We start from the raw sequence: 20388 nt of genomic DNA on the forward strand, positions 1-20388 counted from the left end.
TAAATGCTAGCAGAAACCATTTTAGGTGTATATTTTTTCTGTTACTTTTGAATACCTCTTTGGATTAGCAGTAATTCCTCCATACTCCTTAGTTTTAACGTATAGCAAATGATACCTGATAAGAAAAAAAATATCATAGTTTAGATGAGCTAGTAAAATTTTGTTATGTAACTTATAAAAATCATATGTATATAATGTAAGTCATGTATAAACTAATAATCCTTAAATATATATGCATGTATGTATATGTGTGTACATAGTTGCATATGTTTATATATGCATATATATGTTTTCAGAAAGACCAGATGTAAGCCAGACATTCTCTGTACTTCTTTTTTGGAAATTGCTGTTGGAATTATCCTCTAGGGAGGCTTCTTCCTTGTCTTCCATTCCTGAAATATCTCACCCAATTTAGAACCCCCTGGGACTTGCTTTTTTGGCCCATCATCTCTATGTAAAATCCCACTACAGGAGGCAAAGGCTGTTTGTCTCCTTTGATTTCACTTGACAGTTCATTGATTTTTGTTTGTTTGTTTTTCCATAAACCATTTTTACAAGAGCCAACAAAAAGTGCTTTGTACATTCACTTACCTCTTATTTATCCTTTACCTCCATTCTTCCAAAAACCGGACAAAATTTATTAGTGGCACCATAATCTACTATGAGTCCAGTTTAATAGTGGTTCCCAGTATTTAGGTATAAATATTTTAACATCAGGGCTGGGGATGTGGCTCAAGCGGTAGCGCGCTTGCCTGGCATGCATGCGGCCTGGGTTTGATCCTCAGCACCACATACAAACAAAGATGTTGTGCCCACCGAAAAATAAAAAATAAATATTAAGAAAAAAATTTTAACATCAAAAATGTTTTGTTTCTAAAAAAAAATGTTTTGTTTCTTACTGATATTTTAGAGAACATGAATTATAAATGAATTCAGCAAAACTTACAAATGAATTTAATAGTATCAGTAGTATTATATACTTGCCATATGGTAATACATATTTTGTAAATTATTGATTCAATCTACTACATTGGTGTCCTATGTGTGAGTCACATGTATAATTTAAAATTTCCTAGCTATATTAAAAAAGCGAAAAGAAATAGGTAAAGTTAAATTTAAATAATAAATTTAACAGTTGAGAATGTTATTATGTTTTATAACATAGTCATCTAAAAAAATGATTAAAGTAGTTCATATTGCTTTTCACGTAAAGTCTTTGAAACCCAGTATGTGTTTTACAACTACAGCACATCTCCATTCATACGAGCCACAATTCAAGTTTTTAGTAGATACATGGAGCTAGCAACTGCTTTAGCATACATACAGTGTAGGTTTATACTTTGCTTGGTCTTTGGTGGATTCTTTAATGTTTATAGTAACACTGTGGCTTCTTGAAGTCCACCATCCACAAATTGGGTAACTTCAGCAATACATGACAACTATTCATTTGTTAAAATATGAAAATAGTCTGTTTTGACCAAGGACACCTTACAATCAATTACACTTTAATTACAAATGTTGCATGTTTCTGGATTTAATATTCAAAGTCAGATGGTTAGTTTCAGTTATATCCCTAATGAAGAATTTGGCATGACTGTGTTCTATATGCAACAGGACATTTTTCTCTTAAGCTTATGATATCTAAGCTGTAACTAGAATAGTTCACAATTTTAGGCCAGTTAATTATAGAAAAACTATTTCCTCATTGGAAAGGTGCTAGGGATATTCACCCAAAGGTGTTCAATCACTGGGCCCACATCCCCATCCCTTTTTTTATTTGAGACAGGGTCTCAATAAGTTGCTTAGGGCCTGGCTAAATTGCTAAAGCTGGCTTTGAATTTGGGACCCTTCTGCCTCGGCCTCTGAGCCACTGGGATTCCAGGCACATACCACCACTCCTGGTTTGGAAAAATGAATTTTTAAGTTGTGGCTAAAACCTATTGAATTTCTCAGAATGCAAGTCAACACTTCTGATTTTAATTATTTTTTCTATTCTTTCAGCCTCCCCCTCAAAAAAAAAATTGAGCACCCAGTCTGTTAAACAAAATTAATAGAGCAGAATTAACAGTTAAGCCAAGCTATATATAAATCCGGTTAAATGAGAGTTATGTCTATCTTCAAAGTGCCTTCCAATAGAAACATGAAATGGTATCTAACTAAAACGATCTCCCTACTTTGCTTAGCTAATCTTAATGCTTTGACTGTTCCTCCAGGAAGCCTTCACACACCGAGTAAATTTAGCTTGGGAAGATGCCTCTCCAAAATACCTTTCTAGAATTTTGTATTTTTATAGCATTTATACAAACTGTTGTGATTGCCTGTTATTTTCTGCATAGGGACTAGATGCTCCATGAGATTAATAACTGTATGTATTTTTTTCTGTGTGATTTCCCAGAAGCTGGCACATATTTGTTAAATGAATTAGTTGAAATAAAAAAATACTTGTAAAATCTAGATCCCTGGGATGAAACCAACAAAACTAATGAGTTATCAGTCAAGGAGTCTTACATTTTGGTTTTTAAAAAATGTTTCATATGGACTGGGGCCATAGCTCAGTGATAGAGTGCTTGCCTCACAGGTGTGAGGCCCTGGGTTCAATCCTCAGCAAATCAATCAATCAATCAATCAATCAATCAATAGAGATATTGTGTCTATCTACAACTAAAAAAAATTTAAATGTTACATACATATGGGATAATAATCTGATATTTATTCAACAAGTAATTTTTGAGCCTCTATTACAATGCCAAGCACTTTTCTAGGCATGATTATATACATATATAGTCTTGAACAAGAGAGCAAAATCCAGGTTCTCGTGGAGCTTATAGTCCAATGAGTGGAGATAATAAACAAGACATCAGCATTTTGTAGGTAAGCATTCTGAAAAAAATAAGGAGTGATGTCTTAAAGTATGATGGCTGTGTTACATTTACTTTACCAATAATATCCCAACTGATAGATTTCTTAAATCTAAACCTTCTCTTCACTCACTGATACTATCTCAGAACCTGTTCTTAGAATATAAATTGCCTTGTAACTTGTCTGTTGTCTCCAGTTTTCATCCTCTACATGTTCATCATTTGGGTCTAATCCAATCCAAGGTGCCCATAGTTAGTATCTGAGCTGGATGTTCATGCAAAAGAAGGCTTTATTACTCCTGTAATCTCAGCTACTCTGGAGGCTAAGGCAGGAAGATTGTAAATTCAAGGTCAGCCTGGGCAATTTAGAACCAATCTTGAAATAAAAAAGGCTGGGATGGGCTCAGGGTTAGAGCACTTGCTTAGCCTGTATGAGCCTGTAGTCCAATCCCTAGCATCACAACAAAAAAGCTTTATTCATTATGCTGGGGGGAAAATTACATAAATAGGGACTTCCCCGGAAAAGTTAGATATATAGTTACTAGTCATCTGCTTAAGAATATCCAATAATTTCCCATAGGAAAACTCTGAGAAGAGATTGTATCTTCTATCTCACATGCACCCTGGATTCAAGCCACATGACCTCTTAAGCTCCATTATATCCTACCCTTTCATGGCTCTGGAGTCAGATTGCTAGGTGTGACCTCCCAGCTCCTCTTAATTAGCTGTGTTACAATGATCCTCAATTGGATGTTTTACTTGCCATTCTGTATTTCAGTTTCTGTAAAATGAGAATAATATGAGGATTAAGTGCCATGATAACATTTGGTATAGTGCCCAAAACATAACACTCAACAAATGTTAGCCATCATCCCTGTGTTGTAGGTCATATTTCTGCAATTTTATTTAAAAAAAAAAAAAAAAAAAAGTTTGGCCATATGAAGTTTCTCAAGGTCGCATAACTGATGAAACCATTGCTCAATGTGCTGCAATTTTCTTGATGAGGGCAGGGAGCATCTTACTGCAGATTCTCCATTCCCAAATATGTCTGGCATCTAGTGCTCAAAAAAACGCTTCTTGAGGTCAGATGGTCAAAGATCTAAAAAAAAAAACAAACAAAAAACAGGAGAATGTTGCATCTAGAAAACGAGAAGGGAGAGGAGAGTGTCAGGGAGTGTTGACTGAAAATTTTTGTAGTGGTAAAGAAGAGGGAATCTAAAGGTAGTCCGAGGAAAAATAATTGGACCCACTGACCGAGATGACGGGAGGCTATCAACATCCTATCATTATTACAATATCTCTTAAAAAGGAGCGCTGTCCAACATTGGAAGGGACCGCTTCCCAATCACCACTCCTGCGGCGGGTCTGACGCCGAGACTGGAAGACCTCTGGACTTCCAGGAAGTAAGGGAACCTGACCAGGGATGCAGGGAAGCTGGCTACCGAGGCCGGAGAGTGTCCCTTCGGTGACGCCCTGACTCTGCGGAAGCCGGGCAGTTTCGCTCGGCTCTCACCACGCGCCCGCCAACTCCACCCCGAGGCCACTCTTTTCCCCGTGGCCCCGAGGGCGGGAAGCCTGGGCAGCTGAACTAATCAAGTGGGCCTGCAAAGGCGGGGGAAACTTGGCCGGGCCGGAAACGCCGACAACTGCTTCCGGGTCAGGGCGCCGGAGCCACCATGGAGACTTGCGGGGCTGCGGGGCCGATGGAACCGCGGGTCGGCGTCAGAACCGAGTGAAACGCTGCTTGGCCAGCGCCGCCTGGGACACGCAGGCCGGTCCCGGGGAGCCGCGGTCGCCGCCATGTCGGTGCTGGGCGAGTACGAGCGGCACTGCGACTCCATCAACTCGGACTTTGGAAGCGAGTCCGGGGGTGGCGGGGACTCGGGCCCGGGGCCCAGCGCCAGTCCGGGGCCGCGGGCCGGCGGCGGCGCGGCGGAGCAGGAGGAGCTGCACTACATCCCCATCCGCGTCCTGGGTCGCGGCGCCTTCGGGGAGGCCACGCTGTACCGCCGCACCGAGGTAGCGGCCCTCGGCTCTGGCCGCTGCCAGGCCGCCCCGAGCTTCTCCTTCCCGGTCCCCTCCTTCCCGACCTGCCCCCGGCTTCCTACGCGTCTTGAGCCTCCTTGCATAATGTTTAGACACCCGCAAGGCATATGTGTCAGGGTCTTCACCACTCTTTCAACTCACCTGCAATAGGAATTGCTTAGATTACTGATTTCCACTAACCGGTCATTTTTGTTTACCCGGGGAACCTGAGCAAATCACAGAACTGTCCATGAGATTTAGTTTTCTCATCTTTAAATTGGACTTAGTGATCCCCACCTTAAACCTTACCTTTATATTTTTAAGGTTATTTCGTGAATCAAACGAAGGTGTGTGCAAACTGTAAGTGAAAGTGGTATAGGAACAAGAGGTGTTGCCAAAACTTCCTTCCTTTCCTTGTGTAGCCTTCAAAGGTTGGGGTGGGGAGGAGGGGTATTGCTTCCGAATACCTCTACTTGCCTAGTTTTGTCATTAAGTTCATAAATGATCACTCAATTGGATGTCCTTCTTGAAGATCATTGGGAAGATCGCTGTGTGTTGGTTTCTTCACTAGTGTTCATCTTGCAGGCTTCATATGTGGAAAAATATTGGTTATTCTAAGTTCTTGGGGGAACAAGGACCCAATTGAGAACCCAACGTAAGCAGAATGATCTCAATCTCTTCTATCCACATTCACAATGTATATACATCCTTTACAAAAAATCCATGGATCACTGATTTCCCGAGTTAGGAATGTATACTCAACTCCACAGTGGTTATTCTCCTTTCAAAAACCATAAATTAGATTTGGTAACTAGTGTCTTAAAACTTTAGCTCTAGGATAAACATTTAATGAGACTTGCTGAGGTAGCTGAAGGTGATTCATCCATAGGTGATCCATCTGCAGTTCTACTGTCTGTTCCAAGCCAGATTATATTGATTTGGTTTTGTTTTATCCTGCTGGGGATTGAACACGGCTCTGCACATGCTAGGAAAACTGTCTACCTCTGGAGCTATTCCCCACCCCAACCCCAGCATATGTTTAAGACTGAAAGAAGAGGTGGTTGCAGGCGAATATCTTTAAATAATTCTTTTTATCCTAATGCCACATTACTGTAAAATGTTAGATTTACTGTTATTCTAAATTACATATTAGTAGTCTGTTTTCTTACTTGCCTTGAATAAGATGAATGTTGCCCATTTAAAATTTAGAAGTAAATCTTGGACTGCAATTAGTTTCACATTTTCTTGCTCATCCCTTTCCATTATTACCCTATTAAATTGATTACTATTGTCTTGAGTTGAATTAGATCACACTTTTCCAGAATTGTAGAGCATTATCCCTATCACCAAATATTTCTTAGATCTGTGAAGGTTTAGTTAGAAGCAGCCCTTTCCCTCTAGAAGGTTATGTTTTAGTAAGAAGATAAGCCGGAGCTGGGGTTGTGGCTCAGTGGTAGAGTACTTGCCTAGCATGTGTGAGGCACTGGGTTCAATTCTCAGCACCACATATAAGTAAATAAAGGTCCATCAACAAGTTTAAAAAAAAAAAAGAAGATAAGCCAAGTAAGAAAACAAAGAGCATTTCAGTTGTATATGTATGTGAATGAAAACGAATAGATAAATGCCATTTAGGTATACAATGCTTAAAACTAAGGGAATGGTTGCATTCAATAAGTGTACAATAAAAGGCTTATTAAAGTTTCCAGAGAAGTTTCAAAGTCCTGACAGAGGCATTCAAAAGGATAAAGAGGGTTATGTGGCAGAGATGCTTGTGGGCTGGGAAGCAGTACTAGGAAAGAATTAGAGGTATGGTAAAAAGGAATAGATATGAGGAGCTACAGTAAATTTTTATGAATAGAGAAAAGTGTGACAGGAGATCATAAAGGTACACCATGGGGTCTGACCCATTTGAAAGGGGGTAAATGAAAAGCATTAGGAAAATCTTAATTTATAAAATTAGAGGCAAGCTTAGTATTTTCACTTTATAAGAAGCTGTGATCAGCTGTGGATGCTGTTATCCAGTTCGTTTTCAATATTCAAGCCCTGCAGCAGTCTCCTTTCTGACTAGCAGTCCTATAGGGTTCCTCAATAAAATCTTTAACGTCTGTACCCATCTTATATTTTTACTTGGAACTGACATCATGCAAATTAAGTATTGCAATAAAGTAAGAAGTAAGATTAGTTCATTACTTTCTCCAGTTCTAAAGTAGATTATAATTATTATATGCAGAACCTTTAACTTACATCTGTTTAAAGGAAAAAATTAAGAGTTGATCTTTGCCCCTCTAGGATGTTTTCTTTCTATGCTTACAGATCTGGGTGTTGATTCATTCACTGCTGGGCAAGAGGAAAGCACAATGCTTCTGTTACTTGTTGCAGGATGACTCACTGGTTGTGTGGAAGGAAGTTGATTTGACCCGGCTGTCTGAGAAGGAACGTCGTGATGCCTTGAATGAGATTGTTATTCTGGCGCTGCTGCAGCATGACAACATCATTGCCTACTACAATCACTTCATGGACAATACTACCCTGCTGATTGAGCTGGAATATTGTAATGGTAAGGTAGAATTCAGTGGGACTTCCTCTGCAAGTCATTCTTATTATGTTCATACTTACCTTGAGGGAAAGAGTACAAGAAAAGGCATATATAGTGATAAAACTTTAAATGGATTTCTAGAGTTTAAGAGAAATTGTTCATGCTTTGGAGAGTTTTGAAGTGTTGTACAAAATAAGGGAAGGGATTTTCCCTTGAGTATTCATATTCTTCCTTGTGATTATAGTTCCATCTTCAAAATGTTTTTTCAGTTGGATATGACATTTATTTTTCAAATTTTTTCCTCATGAAATAATATTAGCCATTAGGAACATAGTGTGGTATGGTAACACTGGATATATTAATGAAATCTTATAGGTGATAGTTATTTTTATTGACTTTAGCTAAAGTTTTCCTGTTGCAAGGTATCTAAAGATCATAACGGAATGTCTGATTTCTTTGGATCGTTTGTGTGTAAGATTTGAGTAGTGCCTGGTTAATAGGAAAATAGACAACCCATATCCCAAGTCCCTCTACTTTCTAGCTCTGTAACCTTGGACAAGAAACTTATCTGTGCCTTGGTTTCCTCAACTTAAAATGTGTTTATTGATAATCAGGCTTGGTGACACACACCTCTAATCTCAGCAGTTTGGGAGGTTAAAGCAAGAGAATCATAAATTCAAGGATGGTTTCAGCAACTTAATGAGACCCTATTTCAAAAACAAAAAGGACTGGGCACGTGGCTCAGTGGTTAAAAGCCCCTGGGTTCAATCCCTAGTAACAACAATAACAACATCAAAAAAGTTTGTATCTAGCTATAGGGTTGTATTAGATCATATTTTAAAACCCTTAGGGTAGGATTTGGTATGTAGCAAGTGTTTGGTACATCCTATACAAGAGAATACCCAAAGTCCCTTTCTGAGCTGCATGCTAAAGAGGTACCAGCATATTCTTCACTTATAACTTTTCTGCCTAGACTCTGGTCTTTCACAATTGTTTCTGGTTCTGATCAACTGTAAATATAGGATATTGTAGTAGAAAATTTTTAAGTAACAGAAACCTTCTTAAGAAGTTAAGTTTCTGAACTATGTAATGTTTTGAACAACTAATAATAAAAATTTACAAAAAAAAAAAGAAGTTTCTTTGTGGTTAGGAGGAACCAGAACAAATGATACATTTATTGAAACTCCGAATTATTAAATAGCAGGGGAAGAGAAATTATAAAAATTTACCCAGGCTAAAGTATAAGTTGCAGCCAAAAGTAAGACAAGCCAGGATTGTTTGCAATCTGTATTAGTTTATAAAAAAGTGAGAACAAATTAATACTTATTCCACGGGAAGAAATTCATAAAGGGAGTAATGATTGGGAACAATCTAGGAGTGAATTTTTTGGGAAACCTTTTCAGTAGAAAGTGGGAAGAAAAGATTGTTCATATGCACCCTGTATGTAAAACATTGCATCACAGACATAACCCAGATGTTCTAGTAGTCACACTGGGAGAATTATAAAAATATTGCAGATTGGGTTTGATCCTCAGCACCATATAAAAATAAATAAATAAAATAAAGATATTGTGTCCAACCACAACTAAAAAGTAAATAAATATTTTTTTAAAAAGATATATATATATTGCCGATTCCTTCAAAAGAAGTCTAGAAAAGAAAATCATGACTTTGAAGCTATTTCATTATTAGGTTACTATAGGAATGGTCTTTACTGTCATCTTTTCTAAAAATACCACACTTCCCATTTTTGTCTTGAATTAGGGAGGGGAATCTTCATAATATTTCTGATAGTTTTGTACCCTGTGAAAGGCCAAGAGAGAAGAAATTGTTTCCTTTAGAGAGGAAGTTGAATCCTTCATTTCCTTGCATCACCTGTTAAAACTCTATTAGATAGAGTCAAGTTTTTATCTCTATTAAGCATTCAAACCTGTTTCTTGTTTAATTTCAGGAGGGAACCTGTATGACAAAATCCTTCGTCAGAAGGACAAGTTGTTTGAGGAAGAGGTAATTTATATGTCTGTGAAAGGAAGCTGAAATTATAAAGTAATTCTTACATTTTGGTTGTATATTTACTCTTCAAACAATGAAGAGTTTTTTCCCTTTTATTTGGACTCCTTCCGGACTCTGATCATTAGAAAGAAAATCTCTAACAAGAAACCTGTCTAGCTGCTTCCCGAACGTTTTACCTCTACATCATGGTTTACTCTGGACTTTCTTTTCTGGTTCTGTTACTGTATGCTGATATGCACAGTATTCCATACTTTTGCATTCTTCCTGAGTTTCTTACGAGAAAGAAACTGTTCCACTATACTATATTTTATGACAATAGAACTGTTTTATGGTGACCTGTTTTTTCTTTTTATCCCCTACCACTTTTCTTTGCCTATTCAATGTAGAAGCAAAAGATGTCAAGTCATGTTGAATCATAACCTCTGGTTGCGGTTTCCTTTTTTGTTTGTTTGTTTTTGTTTCATGTGTGTGTTTATTTAAATGAATTTTTTGTTTACAAAACAAATATAATTTATTTTGTCTCTGCAGATGGTGGTGTGGTACCTTTTTCAGATTGTTTCAGCAGTGAGCTGTATTCATAAAGCTGGAATCCTTCATAGGTAATGAATAAAGAAAATGTATGGATGGATTCTTCTTTTTTATTTTTTTATTTTTTCCCTGCAGTACTAAGGGATTGAACCCAATGAGTTCTACTACTGAGCTATCTTCCCAACCCTTTTTAGTTTTTATTTTGCCCAGGCTCAAACTTATAGTTCTTCTGCCTCAGCCTCCTGAGTTGGTGGCCCAGCTAGCACTTTTTTTTTCTTTACCAAACAAGAGTTTTTCCATTGATATAATCAGGACAGGAAAGAGTGAATAATGAGAGAGATTATCTTCACTTTTTGAGATTAAACCATGTTTGTGATCTAGGAAGAATCTCCTCAGTAGCTAGATACCACTTACATTACCTGTAGAGGTATCTTAGAGTTTAGTAGATTAACTTATCAGGAGAGCCGAGAAGGTAGTATGAGAAATAGTTTTAATCTGGATGGAATCCACAGTAAATGTTTTCTCTGTGCAATAATAATTAGCAATTGTTTTTAATTCTGTAATTAAGCTATTTTAATTTAAATAAATGGCATTTTGTACGATTAGTTGTGCAATTTTACTAAATATTTGATAAAAATTAGGGAGAACAAAACAGGTTTCTATTTATTTCTGTCTATTAAATAGAACCATTTTTAAGAGCATTTCTACATCATTATGCCCTTCTTTTGGGGATGGGGTACTGAAGATTGAGTCCAAGGGTACACTCAAACACTGAGTCCCAGTCTTTTTTTTTTTTTTTTGAGGCAGGATCTCGCTAGATTATCTAGGCTGGCTGCAAACTTGTGGTCCTCCTGCATCAAGCTCCCAAATAGCTGGGTTTACTAATATGTGCTACCTCACCAAACTGTAGTTAGCATGTAATTCTTGATGACTATTGGATGGCTACTGTTGCATGTTATTTTCTTTTTAAAAGTAGCGAAGTATATTGTTCTGGTTTATTCACATATTTCAATAGAGGAAGCCAGAATCTAAACTAGGATTATTTTATTTTATACATGGTCAATCCATCTTTGGCAAAAGAGTCAGTGGCTTATTTAGATGATCTAAAACAGCCTATTGTGTTGATGCTGAGACATGTAGCCTCTTCTGCCTTAACAGATTTTTTAAAACCTTGACACCAATCAGATGCTAAATTGCAGTAATACTGAAATTGAAGGTGTAAGTGGTAGTTGCAAAGATAGTGTATTTTACAGGAATTATGGTTGCCTGCAGCCCTATTTTCTCATCTGACTTTCAACTTTTCCTAATGGTGTCATTGGTATGGGATACACTCTGTGTTGTGAAAGTCCTGTGTAGTGAAGTTAATTTTTTGCTTTTACTCCCTAAGTCCCCTTTTCAGTGTTAAAATATGTGTGAAAGTGATGATCACTGTGTGGGATATTTGGGGCCCCATAACAGAATCTGACTAGTGAGAATATATTCATACTTACTGTGTATTAATCTTGGCAGGATGTTTGGGTAAGATAAAACTGTTGACTATATGGACTTCATACATGGCATCTTTTTTTTTTCCCCAGAGATATAAAGACATTAAATATTTTTCTGACCAAGGCAAACCTGATAAAACTTGGAGATTATGGCCTAGCAAAGAAACTTAATTCCGAATATTCCATGGCTGAGACGGTGAGTACAGGTTGCCCTTCTTTCTTTCTTTTTTTTTTTCCTTTTCCTTTCTAGCTCCATGAGAACCATACCCCCTAAATCTTGCACATTTTCCCCAAAACACTCTCTCCCTTCCCCCCCCCCCCCTTGATTATACTAGTGATTGAATTCAGGGTGCTCTGCCATTGAGCTGCATCTCCTGCCCTTTTTATTTTTTGTTTTAAGACAGTGTCTTGCTAAATTGCTGAGACTGGCCTAAATCTTGCAGTCCTCCTGCCTCAGCCTCTAGAGTCGCTGGGATTATAGGTGTGTGCCATCACATTGACATTGAAAATATTTTTTTTCTTTAATATATGTATTTTTAGTTGTTGATGAATCTTTATTTTATTCATTTATTTATATGTGGTGCTGATAATCAAACCCAGTGCCTCCCACAGCTAGGCAAGAGCTCTGCCACTGAGCCACAATCTCAGCTCAAAAATCTTTTTTTTGTGTGTGTTTCCTTTGAATTCTGCTTCTGGTTCAGAGAGAAGCCTATGTTACAAGCAAAGCCTAATGCCCAGTGAAGAATCAGTTCTTTAATAATCACAGTCTGAATTAGAAGACTCCCTTCATACCTGATTTTGATTGGGTAAAAAGAAGACACAAGACACAAGGATCTTATCTTTTTAGTAATTATAAAATCCAATTACTGCCAGGCACGGTGATGTACTCCTGTAATCCCAGTGGCTTGGGAGGCTGAGACAGGAGGATCTGAGTTCAAAGCCAGCCTCAGCAATTTACTGAGGCACTAAACAAGTCTCTAAATAAAATAGAAAATAGAGCTGGGGATGTGGCTCAGTGGTCGAGTGCCCCTGAGTTCGATCCCCGGTACCCCCCAAAAAATATACAGTTATGATTGTTCTGCTTTTATAATGCTCTATCCCTAAAAGAACTTGGAAATGTAAGTTAAAAAATTATCTTTATCCTGATGTTTTTTGGATAACATCGAGATATGCCTGCAATATGTGTGTGTTTATTTTTATTTATTTACATGAGTTCTCTTATTATATGGGGTTGTGAGTCCCTGTTTCAGAAACTCATTTGTTTGTATGATGAAGGCCAAATTAAGCTTCTAAACATGCAATTATATCCTTATATGGATTTTTCTTATCAAAAAACAATCTGATAGGGCTAGAGTTCTAGCTCAGTGGCAGAGCGCTTGCCTAGCATGTGTGAGGTACTAGGTTCAATTCTCAGCACCATGTATCAAAAAATAAAATAAAGGTCCATTGGCAACTAAAACAATATTTAAAAAAAAGAAAAGAACAATCTGATAAAACCCAGACTTGACTTTTCTAAGCCATTTAAATGCAATGAATTATCTGAAAATTTATAAAGGACATGTATGTCATCTGAAAAAAATTTTTTTTTCTCTGTTGAGTAAAGATGGCTTGTCCCGAATAGTGGAAGAAACAGACTTTTGTACAGAACACTTTATTTCCAAACTCATTCTTTTGTGTGTGTGTTTATTTTTTTAATTATTTATTTATTTATTTTACATGAACTCTCTTATTATTTTTTTTGCATTACAATGCTTAATACACCTTTATACCTCAATTTATTATATTTCTGTATACAAGATATGTTCCAAACTCATTCTTAAAGCCAGACAGTCTTCAAATTCCAAAGAAATTTACTAGCTACTTTAGTATCACACACGTTGAATTGAGCCATGTAAAAAGTTTCATTCCGGTGCATTTCAGTTAGAACTTTTAACCCATTCATTCAGTTATCATCTCCCCACTGCCAGTTCACATTAGTGAATTTTTACTGAGACTGTCCCAATCTGTGTGAAGTCTTCACTAGGCCTTGAATGCCTAAAGCCTGTGTGAACTAGGACTCAGAGCCATTGAGCCTTCCAAGTTAACCTTAGTGCCCTTATCACAGATTGCCCTTTTATAACTGACCCAAGAAATTTAATATGAATAAAATTTTTCCCCATAGTGGCATCATCTCATAAAAACCATTTTGGGATCTATTAGTGAATGTTTTATGTTATTAACACTAGTTTATAGGAAATTTAACTAAAATGTTAATATAGTTACTTCAAAAGAGAAATTATTTTTTGTTTTTTTTCTTTGTTGTTCAGCTTGTGGGAACCCCATATTACATGTCTCCAGAGCTATGCCAAGGAGTGAAATACAATTTCAAGTCTGACATCTGGGCAGTCGGCTGTGTCATTTTTGAACTGCTTACACTCAAGAGAACATTTGATGCTACAGTAAGTTGGTGTATTATCCCACATTGTCTTTGCAAGTGATTCAGATTGGTTAAGTGAATCAACTTCATTTATCTCTGAGCTTCTGATTTCTTAAACAGAAATCACTGTATTAAAAAATAACCTGTAGTCAGGCACCAGATTAGTATTATATCATTGAAATACTGTAGACTAGATTTATCTCCAACATGAATTCCCTACTGAAATGACCATAATCAAGCAATTTGAGCACTATACTTGAATATGTTGACTCTGATTTTAAAACTGGCTCTAGCATCACCCATGTGATGCTCCGGTTTGGAAAAGTTATTTCAATTCTTATGCTCTGGCTACATTTTTGTTTGTTTGATTGATTGTTTGTTTGTTAAATGTGGTGCTGTAGGTTGAACCCAGAGCCTCTTATGTCTAGGCAAGTATGCTACCAGTGAGCTACATCCCATCACCCTTTAAAATTTAATACAGAGTCTTATTAAGTTGTTCAGGCTGGCCTCAAAACTTTTGATCCTCCTAACATAGCCTCCTGAGTAACCAGCATTACAAGCTTAAAGGCATGTACCACCAACCCAGCTTACATAATTTTCTCTTTTTTAAAAATAAAGCCTGATATGAAGGAGCACTTCTCAAACTTTAATATGCATTCAGAATCACCTAGACATCTTGTTACAATACAGATTCTATTTCATCAGTGTTCAGGTAGAGATCTGATATTCTGCATTTCAAACAAGCTCCCAGATGATGCTGATGATGCTTCTCCATGGACCACCACTTGAATAGCTAAAGTGAATTCATGTTTATTCTCCTTCAATCAGATGTGAGAATTTAGGCAAATCATTTCTTGGATCCTCTATTTTTTTTCAATCTTTGGAAACAACATATATCTCCCAAACAATATATAGTCCCTCATGAAAATTTTTAGATATTGTATGTGAAACATGAAAATGTAATATTAAAAAAAAGAAAAATGCAAATATAAGATAATGCAAACTCATTGGTCTTTTATGAGACCTATTTATTTTTCTAAATCCTGAAGTTTGTTCAGGTGTATCATCTAATTCTCCAGAATAATATAGTGGAAGAAAAATGATTTTTGGAGTCAGACTTTAGTTGGAGGATGGCTTTCTTTTTACTTTAAGTGTAATTTTGAGCAAGTTACTTTATATCTCTGAGCCCCATTTTTCTTGTGTAAAAATTGATAATGATAATAACTTGTCTTTGTAAACATAAAAAAGATCATATATGTAATATACCTACTGGTCTTTCAATTAGATTGTTGTAAAATTAGAATAATTTTATTCTTATCACCTTGTTATTATAAGATATCTGTGTATTATTTACTCTATTGCCTGTTCAGCTATTATTTAGGATATATACATTAGGAGATAAATTAGTTGGCAGGAGAGTTACTTAAAGTAAAGAAGCGTAACTAATCATGCTTTCCTTTATCTTGGAATTCAGTTGAAGATTATAATATATTCTGAGCAATATGCTGTTGGCTATATAGTCATAGTTTTAATCTCCATTTTGGCCATTTAGCTTAATTTCATCTGATAGCAGCATTGCATCCCCAACCATTTCTTGCTGATGCATACTGATAGTTACAATATTATATCAGACCTAATATAGAACAATTGCCAACTCTTTAAATAATGGTCACAGACATCCCTGAGCCCTGCTGGTAGATTATAATGTCATCTTTATATAACCAGGAACAATGCAGTCATCATTTTCTCATAGAACCCACTCAACTTGTGTGTGAAGATTGTGCAAGGAATCCGTGCCATGGAAGTCGATTCTAGCCAGTACTCTTTGGAATTGATCCAAATGGTCCATGCGTGTCTTGACCAAGTAGGTCTGACTTATATATTGATTTCAATTTTACATTTTCCTTTTCTAGCCTCAGTGTTTAGGATATGGCATAGATACAGACCATACAGAACCACATTACCTTCCCAGATAAATGCATTCTGGTATTGGCAACTCATGGTAGTTAAATACTTCTACTAACAAATTTTTACATTATTTTGCTATATTAATTTTCAACATGGTTTTGCCATCCAAACTGTGCTCTATATTTTACAGTCAAAATTTATAAATTGATTTTGTAAACTGCAGTCAGAGATGTAGAGTTTCTGATTGTAGTGTTTTCTCTTTGTTTGGTACTGGGGATTGAACTCAATAGGGCTTAACCACTGAGTCACATCACCATTTCTTTTTATTTTTTATTTTGAGACAGGGATTCCCTTAAGCCCTTGCTAAGATGGTTGGTGAGGCTGACCTTGAACTTGTGATCCTTCTGCCTCAGTCTCTCAAGTTGCTGGAATTACAGGTGTGCATCACCACACCTAGTTAGAGTTTTATAAGTTAAAAAAAAAAAAAGAATTATGTTTCTGGATACCACCCCAGACCAACAGAATTTCTGTGGCTAAAGTTTAAAAATCTTTATTTGTAATATTTGTAATATGCACCCCAGTGATTATTCTGTGCCACATGTATTGAGGTTTGAGAGCTACTACCCTAATTGAACAAGTGAAGAACATGCATTATAAACATCCTCTTTCATGTATAGTGTTGATGGTGACAAGAGGATAGGCATTAAACATGGAATGTGACGTTAAGAAATGGTGATTTTTGAAACAAAAGGCTAATGTACAGTAGTCTTTGACTAATTAATCTTCATCCTTATAAGACAAAGTGAAATTTCTCATTAGATCCAATATTACCCATTTCCTTTAAGTGAAAACTAATCTATTTTTACTTTTTAGGATCCTGAGCAGAGACCCACTGCAGATGAACTTCTGGATCGTCCTCTTCTCAAGAAACGCAGGAGGTAAAGTACAAATAGATCACTTTCATTAGAGATGTTTGACTGCTATAGAGGCCTGATCAAAATACTACAGGAAAAGGTGGAGTTTCCTAACTTGGCCACTCTAGTGTTATTTTCTACCAACACCTCTGCTCCCATTGCTTGAGAGTGATTTCTAGCTTTTACCTCCTTAACTATTTGCTCTAAATTTGTACTGATGAGACCCAAAAGCCCTCTACTCCCTCAGTATGTGGATTTTCTATTCTACAGTATAGGTATTGATATCCATAAGGTTGTATCTAAGTACTGGCATTATCTTACCAAATTATTTAACAACTCTTTTTTTTGTTGTTGTTGTTTTATCCACTATAGAGTGAGGTAAGGTGAGGAATAAAGAAGGTTAACACATATAAGGTGCTCAGTCTGGGACCTGGTAGAAAGTGCTTAGCAGCTGTTGGATACAGATGTGAATTTGGGCATTTTTTTTTTTAGGTATGATTGTTGAGATGGTGTGTTGGAGTTGGACGAGTGTTCTTTATGTACTTCTTGTCCACTTCTTGAGGTCAACCTTTATTAACTTCTGACAAACTCTTTCCTGAGATTTTTTCTGTCCCAGGTCTCTAGAGGTAGGCAGGCTATCCTTCCTGTAGGAGGCTTCAAGCCTCAACTTAAAGGAGAGGTATTCCTTATCTTTTCGTAAATTTTCTAGTTTGTATTCGACCTTATTATATTATTTTCGCCCCACTACACTTTATATCTTTTTTTAATATATCCTTCAAATATTCAAACATTTAATGTACTCATTTTTAAGTCTTGTTCTTATATGTACTAAGTATGTACCTCATTCCATAATTGTTGCTATTTATCTTTATTCTGTTGTCATTTAATTAATCTTTTATTAGTGTTTTTGTGTTTATTCAAACGTATTATTATTTTAATCAGTGCAATAATTGTTATTTTTATGGTATAGTGTGACATTTTAATATGTATACATAATGTGTAATGATCAGATCAAGGTATTTGACATATCTCTCACCTCAGACATTTATCATTTCTTTATGTTGGAAACTTCCAAACTCCTCCCTTCTAGTTATTTTGATATATTCAATTAATTTTGTTAATCATAGTTATCCTACTATGCTATTTAGAATATTAGAAGTTATTCCCCCTATTCAGCTGCACCCCTGTACCCATTAATTATCATCTCTCCATCCCTCACTCATCCACACCCTTTCTAGCTCCGGTAATTACTCTTCTGTTCTCTACTCCTTTAAGGTAAACTTTTTAGCTTCCAAATGTAAGAACATGCAGTGCTTATTTACTTTGCTTGATTTATTTCACTTATAATATCCTCCAGCTCCATCTGTTTTCCTGCAAATGCTGATGAATAGTATTCTACTCTGTGTGTAGTCTACATTTACTTTATCTATTTACCCATTGATGGATACCTATGCTGATTTTATATTTTGCCTATGAGGAATAGTACTGCAATAAACATGCAAGTGTAGGTGTCTCTTTGATATACTGATATCAATTCCTTTGTATATATACTCAATAGAAGGATAGCTGGATCAAATGGTATTTCTATTTTCAGTTTTTTGAGGAACCCCCATACTCTTTTCCATAATGTCTGTGCTAATTTATTGCCAATAACAGTGTCTGACAAGTTTCCCTTTCTCTACATCCTTGCAGCATTTGTTACTTTTTATATATTTTTTTAATAATAGTAATTCTAACTGGGGTAGTTTTGATTTGCATTTCTCTTATGATTAGTAATGTTGAGCATTTTATCCTATATTTACTGGTCATTTGAATATCCTCTTTCAAGAAATGTATATTCAGATCACTCACCCATTTTTTTAATCTTCTTTTTTTCTCATTCACCCATTTTTTAAATCAGATGATTTGAGGGTTTTTTTTTTTTTTGTTTTGTTTTTGCCATTGACTTGTTTATGTTCCTTATATATTCTGGAATTAATAGTTTGCCAATATTTTCTCCTCTCTAGATTTCTCTTCATACTATTGATTGTTTCCTTTCTGTATAGAAGTTTTTAGTCTGATATAATCCCATTTGTCAAATTTTGCTCTTTTGCCTATGCTTTTAGGGTAAAAGCCAAAAAGACCAGTGTCCTGAAGCATATCTCCTTTATTTTCTTTTGATAGTTTTATAGTTTGGGGGCTTACATTATGCATTTGATCCATACTTAACCTCTAACCAGTGTTTTGGTGCCTAGAATTATGTGTCATACTCCAGATATAGCACTATGACCTTCCATTAATGTTTTATGCCAATTCAAGCAATATCACCCTTTGGGGCTGGTTAAACACATTCATAAATTTTATCTAGTTTATACCCAACAATATAGTCAATGTTTAGATCTCTTATTGAAATACTCCAATTAATACATTTTTTTATGGTACTGGGAATCGAACCCAGGACAGTTCTATCTCTGAGCTGCATCCCCATCCCTTTTACCAGTTTATTTTATTTTATTTTATTTTGAGATGGGGTGTTATAAAGCTGCCCAGACTGGCCTTGAACTTATGATTCCCCCTACCTCAGCCTCCTAAATCACTGGGATTATAGGCGTATGCCACTGCAGCAACCCAGTTTTGGACAAAATAGAGTTTATTCAGTGCAGTAAGCATTTTAACAAGTGTTAATTTTATAGTTTCGTTCAGTGGAATATGCCAACATCTATCAGTACTAGTAGAACCTTAGTTGATAATTTTTAATTGAAATTTTTATTGAAATAATTATATATTTACCTGGAGTACTTTGTTGAAATTTTGTACTTTGATGAAAAAAACATAAGATAGAAGTTTTCTAGACAGAGAAAATAGCATAATCAGAAGCACAGACGCAGGGAGTTGTGGGAAATGTTCAGGAAACACAAAGTCCTATTTGGCTAGATTAGCTATTCTAGACCTGGGGTTCTCCATGCAAAATCTCAGGAGCTTTCACAAATTACTGATACCTGAGCACTGTCCTAATAGTTCAGCTATGATAGATTTAGTCAGAATGATAATCCTGGACCAGAACATAAGGTGTAAGTAGAAAAAAAAAAAGACTACAAAGAGAGAATCTTGAATACCAGGCTTAATTTAAAAATAGTACAGAAGTATTGGGCATTTAGGAGAGAACAGCTCACATGATGAGAGGCGTGCTTAAGGAAGAGTCATTTAGCAGTACTAGAATTGATGTTAGGTTAGCAAAGAACTGATGAAAGTGGGCAGGACTATGGTGAGGCTGACTAGGAGGCACTGCCACAGTATAGATAGGAAATAAAGTTGCCCAGAGCTAAGGTGATGAGACTGGACAGGAAGATTTGTGTTTTATAAAAGGTGCTGTATAGGTAGGATCCATAGGCTTGAAATGTTGAAGAAAGGAGGAGAAAGGAGTCAAAGATGATTGAAGAAGGGGGAAGGAGTTTGCCAGTTACAGAAATAGGCAAGTCAGAAAGCAAAGCTGGTTTAGGAAAGAGATAATAAGCCCAGGTTTGGAGATGCTTGATTTGGGGAGTCAGTGGGCAGACCAGATGGAGATATCTATAATGTGCATCAGAGGTTCTTAAGGCTCCCTGCTCCAACCTAGACTGGTTCTCAGAAATAGAAAGCAAATGGCCCCAAATTACTGACTCTCTTTAATATAATCAATTGTCTAATGCAAGATCTTATCAAGGTACCTTCCTAAAAATATTGT

At 36.4% G+C, this 20388-nt stretch overlaps 1 protein-coding gene across 1 annotated transcript in view; it reads left to right on the top strand.

The window, feature by feature from the left end:
• Positions 1-4498: 4498 nt before the first annotated feature.
• Nek9 (NIMA related kinase 9) overlaps positions 4499-20388 on the top strand; it is a 39642-nt gene continuing 23752 nt past the window's right edge. The window contains exons 1-8 of the mRNA XM_076849841.2: positions 4499-4877; positions 7263-7440; positions 9371-9426; positions 9961-10031; positions 11538-11643; positions 13754-13885; positions 15617-15727; positions 16645-16709. Of these exons, the coding sequence (XP_076705956.1) occupies positions 4659-4877; positions 7263-7440; positions 9371-9426; positions 9961-10031; positions 11538-11643; positions 13754-13885; positions 15617-15727; positions 16645-16709 (938 nt within the window). The 5' untranslated portion in view covers positions 4499-4658. The remainder of the gene's footprint in view (positions 4878-7262; positions 7441-9370; positions 9427-9960; positions 10032-11537; positions 11644-13753; positions 13886-15616; positions 15728-16644; positions 16710-20388) is intronic.

Source organism: Callospermophilus lateralis, chromosome 3 (genome assembly GCF_048772815.1).
Source record: "Callospermophilus lateralis isolate mCalLat2 chromosome 3, mCalLat2.hap1, whole genome shotgun sequence".
In the NCBI taxonomy this organism is placed as follows: Eukaryota; Metazoa; Chordata; class Mammalia; order Rodentia; family Sciuridae; genus Callospermophilus; species Callospermophilus lateralis.